The sequence below is a fragment of the Balaenoptera borealis genome (genome assembly GCF_965194805.1).
Source record: "Balaenoptera borealis genome assembly, chromosome: 4".
NCBI classification, from domain to species: domain Eukaryota; kingdom Metazoa; phylum Chordata; class Mammalia; order Artiodactyla; family Balaenopteridae; genus Balaenoptera; species Balaenoptera borealis.
Genome location: NC_138861.1, coordinates 58616761 through 58624418, shown reverse-complemented (window position 1 = coordinate 58624418; position 7658 = coordinate 58616761). Strand labels below are relative to the sequence as shown.

The 7658-nt window shown below is 34.4% G+C and overlaps 1 protein-coding gene across 1 annotated transcript; it reads right to left on the bottom strand.

The window, feature by feature from the left end:
- Window positions 1-1407: 1407 nt before the first annotated feature.
- On the bottom strand, window positions 1408-7286 carry CXCL11 (C-X-C motif chemokine ligand 11). The gene is made up of 4 exons (XM_082389461.1): window positions 4992-7286; window positions 4272-4398; window positions 4091-4163; window positions 1408-3853 (listed from the first exon to the last, which is right to left on the bottom strand). The coding sequence occupies exons 1-4, from the start codon at window positions 5050-5052 to the stop codon at window positions 3812-3814; spliced, it is 303 nt and encodes a 100-aa protein (XP_082245587.1). The 5' UTR covers window positions 5053-7286; the 3' UTR covers window positions 1408-3811.
- Window positions 7287-7658: the final 372 nt, after the last annotated feature.

Genomic DNA, 7658 nt, shown 5'->3' with positions numbered 1-7658 from the left:
TTTTATTCTTCAGTTTGTTAATGTGGTGTATCACACTGATTTGTAGATATTGAAAAATCCTTGCATCCCTGGGATAAATTCCACTTGATTGTGGTGTATGATCCTTTTACTGTATTGTTGGATTCAGTTTGCTAGTATGTTGTTGAGGATTTTTGCATCTATGTTCATCAGTGATACTGGCCTGTAATTTTCTTTTTCTTGTGGTATCTTTGTCTGGTTTTGGTATCAGGGTGATAGTGGCCTCATAGAATGAGTCTGGGAGTGTTCCTTTGCAAGTTTTTGGAATAGTTTCAGATGGATAGGTGTTAACTCTTCTCTAAATGTTTCATAAAATTCGCCTGTGAAGCCATCTGTCCTGGACTTTTGTTTGTTGGGAGTTTTTAAAATCACAGTTTCAACTTTAGTACTTTTGATTGGCCTGTTCATATTTTCTATTTCTTCCTGGTTCAGTTTTGGGAGATTGTACCTTTCTGAGAATTTGTCTTATTTCCTTTTATTGTTACATTTTATTTCTATAGCAAGTGATGCTGATTTCACATGTACAGTAGTGAAAGTTTGCTTTTTATGCAAATGTAAGCAAAATAAAGGTGGTACACAGAAGTTGCTAAGGATAATGAAAATTGATCAGAAATGTGGTAAAAAAAAATTGTGATGATGGTATGAGAATGACTTGAATTTTGGTAAATACAGACCTGAGCTATTCCCTTTCAACATATTCCCTTTCCCAAGCTTTTCTAGTTCCAGTCAACCTTCTATACCATTCCCAGAATAATTTAGAATAACTTGGAATAACTTGGATAAGGTCATTCTCTTATTCGTGAACATTTAATGAATCCCCATTTTATAGAAAGTAAAATTCAAGGTTGTTTAGCTAGACGTTTGATGTCCTTCATACTCACTTCAACCAAACTAATTTAATTATTATTTTCAAAGCTCACCTTATACTTTCCTACCATTGTGCATTCCTTCATGACATTCCTCTGCTGTAAGTTCCTTTCCCCTTAGTTTCTGTTGCCATTCAGTCATTGTATTCTTAAATATTTGTCAAGGGGTCTCATATCTGCTAGGCACTGTACTGTGGGCTAGGACTACAGTAGCTTTCTTATTGAGCTTACACTTGTGGGAGAGGAGATATTAAGTACAGGAATACTTCTTTACTTGCAACAAATAGTGTCATGAAAAAGTAGAGTGTTCTGAAAACAAATAGGACACCTAATCTAGTTGAGATTGAAGGGGTTGTTTCAAAGATGACCGCTTGGAGAAAATGTCACTTAAGCTGAGATCTTATTGATGAATAGGCATTAGCTTAATGAAGGAATGGACTAAGGGAATAGTCTGTGCAAAGGTACTGAGGTGGGAAGGATCTTGGCTCAAGTATGTTAATTCATTCATATTTCATATATTCATATTCATGTTTATTTTACTGTGAAGAAATTTAAGTTTTATGTTGTTTCTCAATAATAATGTACTGGTCTATGCTACTTTACTTTAAAAATATAAATATCTCAATCATATGTTTATTCTATGATATATAATATAGATATATAGTTTAAAAAATACCAAATTTATCATGTAGTTCTTACTCAGTGAATTTTTTTATTTTTATAGAGACTCTTAAAAAAAATACTGTAAATAGTCAAATAATAGATCCAGGTTTTAAAACTATCCAGGGAATTCATCTAGAAGTCCCATTTCTATGTAGAAATTTATATAGATTTGTGGTATATACATATATAATATTTATACTACATATCTATATTATATATCATAGAATAAACATATGATTGAGATATTTATTTATTTATATACAAATCCCCTAGATAACATTTTGGTTTCTCATTATTGCTTGTAGGCACCAGTCAAAAAGTTAGTCAGTAGGAGGGCCTGTTAGGTTCCAGGCAGCCTACTCTGCTATTTACTTTTCTGTCCATTCTCTGATCTGCTTTATGGTTGGCTCTTTGATATCGATGAGAAGGGTACACCAAAGATGCATTTAAATTGTTCTTTTGTTTTCAAATAAACAGAAATACCTGATTTTTGGTAATTCTATAAATATTTTCATTTTTCAGATGTATAGTTGTCTATATAAACAATGATGTAACAGCTAAGGTTTTTGGATACACGCAGAGAAACCAATTCTGGCTAGCTTCAGCAGGAAAGGAATTTAACTGGTAGTTGAAGAAGCCACAGGAAGACTGAAGAATCAAACTTGGAAAATATACAAAACCTAAGGGTGCTAGGTGGCAGGAAGGACTATAGCCAAAGTCATGCTACAGGAACGTGTTAGGAAGCCTGTACTATCAGACTTACACTGTTACTACTGCTACTTTAAATATTTCTTAGTGATAGCATCTTTGTGGTGCTAGCTGGAGTTCAAAGTCTAGGAACTTCTTCCTTTGGCTTCTGCCTTTTGGCTTCCCACCAAAGCTCACATAATAAGAAATTTGCCCTGAGTAAGAAGGGAGTTTGAGCCTAGGAAGACCCTTTAAAAAAAGGGATAGCTGTCCTTCACAACTACTCATTAAAATATATTTCAAAACAATTCTGTGTGATGACAGGTAGCTGTATGCCTCTTGAAATACAAGGTAAAATTGTTCAAGCCATCTCACATTTCTTGAAAACATATAATTGTTTCTGTTTTAAGAAGGGTTGTGGTGGTTTATTAGAGAAAAATTATTTTCTTTTCAAAGTGAAACTATCATAGATATCTCTAAATTTTATAGTACAGGCATGACTAAAATAGATTAGATATGTATTTTTCTAAGAAAAAGAATCACAGAAAGTAAAGGTGATTGCCAGATATGCACATATACTTATTTCAACATTTTTATTTGGTAGAGAAAAGCATTTCATATTTAAAATGTGTTCAAAATATTAGTATAATTTATAACAGTAGATAAAACCAAAATTCACGGTAAACACATACATCCTAATTGCTTCAAAATATCTCAATGAAAAAAAAGTTGCTAAAAAAAATCAAGGGCTTCCCTGGTGGAGCAGTGGTTAAGGATCCGCCTGCCAATGCAGGGAACACGGGTTCGAGCCCTGGTGTGGGAAGATCCCACATGCCGCGGAGCAACTAAGCCCGTGCGCCACAACTACTGACCCTGCGCTCTAGAGCCCACGAGCCACAACTACTGAAGCCCTCGTGCCGCAACTACTGAAGCCCATGCGCCTAGAGCCCGTGCTCTGCAACAAGAGAAGCCACCACAATGAGAAGCCCGCGCACCGCAACGAAGAGTAGCCCCCGCTCGCCGCAACTAGAGAGAGCCCGTGCGCAGCAATGAAGACCCAACGCAGCCAAAAATTAAAAAAAAAAAAAAAAAAAATCAAATCAAGACCAGAGCTACTAATTCTGTTATGAAATATTTGCACTCTTACCAGTTACCCTTAGCTTATAATTGTCTTCATAGTACATTTCATGAATTACAGCCTTTTTTATAAAACAAGATGGTGTTTAAGGACTTTTTCCAATTTTTAGGATAAGGAATGTGGATTTGCATAAAAATATTTAGGGAATGTTCATGGATGCTTTTGACTTATGAGTCATAGTCTTGATTTCAGTAATAATACATATTGTAATATAAAATATAGGTCAAATACAGACAGATAACTTTTAGAGACAGAAATGTTTTCATAGCCACAGCAGAATAGTTACAAGCATCAAATCTCCTAGTAAGTTTCCTAACCTAGAAGTGCATGAATGTTCATTACAACAGGCAGGAGAAAGTCAGTTTCCTATTGCAGAATTCTTATCATGTCTGTAGTCAGTTACACTGTTCTAGGTTTTCAAATCCTCCTTTCCAGGACTTCATACTTTTTGATATTTTAAAAAATTCGTTCTTTCAACTTTCTGTAATGAGAAGATGAGAGTTTTACAAACTTGGGCTGTTCTTGTTTCCCAGTGATTTAGAAGTTGACATACAAAAACATACAGCAGGAAAGGGAAGCTAATTATAACCAGAGACCCCTTATCAAAACATTTACACAGGATCATAGCAGAACAATTCTGCAGTTGTCAATTTTATTTTTTCACAAGATTTGTCTTGGATAAAACAGATTATAAAATGGAAGTAATCTAGTAACCTACCTTCATTATAACTTTTGCTTGCTTTGACTTGGTATTTAGGCATCTTTGTCCTCTATGTGTTTTCAGGGTGATACTGTTAAGGGAAGATCCAAAACAGTCTTAAATTTTGGATGGAAAAACATAAGAAAAACAAAGCAAAAAAGCCACCACCATTGTTATCTTCAGTGAGTCCATTACTTACATCACTTCTGTTTTGTCACAGTTATTACTTGGGTAAATTATGGAGACTTTCTCAATATCTGCCACTTTCACTGCTTTTACTCCAGGGCCTGTGCAAAGACACCGTCCCCCTTTGAACATGGGGAAGCCTAGAACAGATCATAGCATCAGTTACTAATACATCTGATTGCAATCATATAGCTATGATTTATGTATAATCTTGATTGAAGAATGTGGGCCAGGTTTTCATTAAGGCTAAAGATAGTAATTTGTCAAATAGCACTCAACACTGCTGTTACTGGGAAAGGAGCTTAAGTAAGAAGTTGATGATCTTCTCTTTAAATTTGTAAGCAAACCATTAAAGAATAAGGGGAAGAATGAAAGACGTTTATTGGAGGTCAAGCTTATTTGCCTCTTGCTTTTATGCTCAAGAATTTTTCCAGAAAGCTAATAACATTATCTCATATAAAATCTTCTTAGCAGACATTTAAAACTATTGCTAAAGGCTCTTACCAGATTTTGCAGCCAAATAAGAAATTCTATTAAATTTATCATCTCTAGTTTAAGTAATCATCTCTAGTATTTTAAACATTTCCAATATTCTCTGCCAAACCTATAGTAACTTCTAATGTGTGAGGTTAAATAAAAATTTACTGTATCTTTTAGGATAAAAGTGGAAGAAAAGACATTTGAAGCATTAGAAAATAAATTTATAGGTTGAGAAGTAAAAAGTACCATATACCTTGAACAATTGTAGCACAGAATATCACAGCCAGGACTGTAGCCATGCCCTTCATATTCATGTTTGTCTGTTGCTGCTGCTTTGGCTTTGATACTCTTCTTGGAGGGAGTAAAAATGCTGATCATGGAAGAGAAGTCTTAATTGGCATATATAAGGCATTTTATACACCAGCAGTCCTCTTACGGCAATAGGAATTTCCCTCCTTGAGTCATGTTCCTTTCTTCCAATAGTTTCTATTTTGTTCTCATCTAAATATTACTCTCCCTTCCTTTTATTACAGGGTTGAAAGTAATACGAATGTGAAAGCTCTTTGTAGATAGTAAAGTGCTGTATAAATATAGATTAGAGTACACCCACATGGGAACCAGCCTTAAGGTAGCATTTCCTAGAAATGTATTTAATTATTGGACTACCCTGGGCAGTGAAATTCTGATTGCCATTCATTCTTCCATTCAGGAAGATTGTCTTCCTATATTCAGTCCTTTCACTCTCCATCCTTCACATAACTATATAAAAGAACATTCTTTTAAAAAATTATACTTTTTTGGACTTCCCTGGTGGCACAGTGGTTAAGAATCCGCCTGCCAATTCAGGGAACACGAGTTCGATCCCTGGTGCAGGAAGACCCCACATCGTGGAGCTACTAAGCCCGTGCTTGACAACTACTGAGTCTGTGCTCTAGAGCCCGCGAACCACAACTACTGAGCCCGTGCGCCACAACTACTGAAGCCTGCATGCCCTAGAGCCCATGCTCCGCAACAAGAGAAGCCACGCAATGAGAAGCCCGTGCACCGCAACGAAGAGTAACGCCCGCTCACTGCAACTAGAGAAAACCTGCGTGCCGCAATGAAGACCCAACACAGCCAAAAAAATGAATAAATAACTAAATAAAGTAAAAAAAAAAGTATACTTTTTCTTTTGCTTTTAAGTCCAAACTCTTACATGTAAGGCTTATTTTATTTGACATCAAACGACCTTTTATTTCACCTTATTTATATTTTGCTGACTATAATTGCATGTCTGAAGAAGTCTCCTAAACAGCTATACTTCTGAATTTATATCCATTTCTTTTTGCATGTTTAACAGTGTTTACATATATGTATACGTCTCAATCACTGTTATTTAGTACATAAAGTTGTATGAGTTGTGGATTTTTAAAAAATGATTGTCTTTTCTCATGTGATGTTTTTATTTCTTGGATTCTACTTCCATGTAACCCCTGTTTTCTTTTTCTTTTTACCTTTCCCTCTTAAGCTTTCTAAATCTGTTTATTTTAAATATGTCACTTGCAAACACTTAAAAAATCATATCAAAGGGAACTTCTAATAGGTGAATTTAATTATTTTCCATGTAATTGGTAATCTGTAAGCTTTTTAAAATGCTTCCTTTATGTATCTTTTCTGTCTTTGTTTTCTTTGATTTCTTTCTAACTTTAAATATATTTTCTTTAACATTTTCTTATGTGATTTGAACAAAATACATTGTTTTGTGTTTTGCTAGTAATCTTAGAAAAAGCCAGGTTAAAAATTTTCTTAATAATTTACATCAACCATAAATAGAATCTTCTGGTTCCTCCCTTTGTAAGATGAGAAGAATCACTGTAACTTTCTTTCAAACATTTCTTCCTATTTCCTAGTTTTGTTGGTGTATAATCTGGGGTTCGTAGCTAGTTTACTATTTTCAGATGATTATTTCACATTACTCAACTTCTTTTTTGAGAATTATGATTACATTTTATTCTGAAATCATATATTTATTTAGACATATCCTACATTTAAATTATTTTATCAAACACTACAAGTCTTTAAAACCTCTTAGTCTTTATTTTAATTAATCTCAAAGCAGCTGGATATTATTTCTCTTTCTCATTCATCCAATCATTTAACATATATGATTCAAGGCAAATTTTCTCACAGGAAAACTGGTAAAGTATCAATAAAAGGAATATGTTCTTGGATTTCATAAATCCTTACCCATTATTTTTTCTTCACTTCAAGTTCTCAGGTAATATGTAGATCCAGAATTATGCAGAGTTGGGACAGGAGGTGGTTTTGTGCTTTAACCTTTTTACTTCTTTATTTGAAACATACAAAAAGTAAGCCTAATTAGGCTCTGGCAGGTGCTAATATGGATGCTCTCTCTTTCCTTAACACTCTCTCCCTTTTTACTGCCTTTTCCTCCCAGAGTCCCTGCCTTAAAGTTTACTGGAAAGCACCACCCCATTCTACAATAGTTCATTGCTCATTCATTCATAGAACAAATATTTATTTTAGGTGTCTATTACATGCCTGGCACTCTTTTGAGATTTGAAAATAGAGCAGTGAAAAAATCAACCAAGTTCATTTTTGTGTCTTTCACGTTTTACAGTGTTCTATTGTAGAAGGCAGTCTGCCTAATTTCTACTGGTTCTGTAGATGTGTGTCTTTAAGACTATGACTTCTTCTGACCTAAATACTTTCTATTATCACATGAGGAGGGTTAATTTCTATTCATATGTTATGGTTCCTTTAGCACTTTCCTCAGCTTTCCTGTATCCTTTCCTTCTTTTAAGTTTTGATATCTTCATAAAGTTTTCTTCAATACATAGTGATTTCTTCTCCTGGCTTTAGAGCACTTACTGTCTTGTCTAGCTTTATCCAGAAGAAATATAATGGCCACCTACTTAAT

Coding starts and splice junctions, on each gene's coding strand:
- CXCL11 (XM_082389461.1), bottom strand. CDS start 5,052: ATGAATATGAAGGGCATGGCTACAGTCCTGGCTGTGATATTCTGTGCT. Junction 4,399..4,991: donor CTGTGCTACAATTGTTCAAG/GTATATGGTACT, acceptor GATCTGTTCTAG/GCTTCCCCATGTTCAAAGGG. Junction 4,164..4,271: donor TGTGACAAAACAGAAGTGAT/GTAAGTAATGGA, acceptor TTCCCTTAACAG/TATCACCCTGAAAACACATA.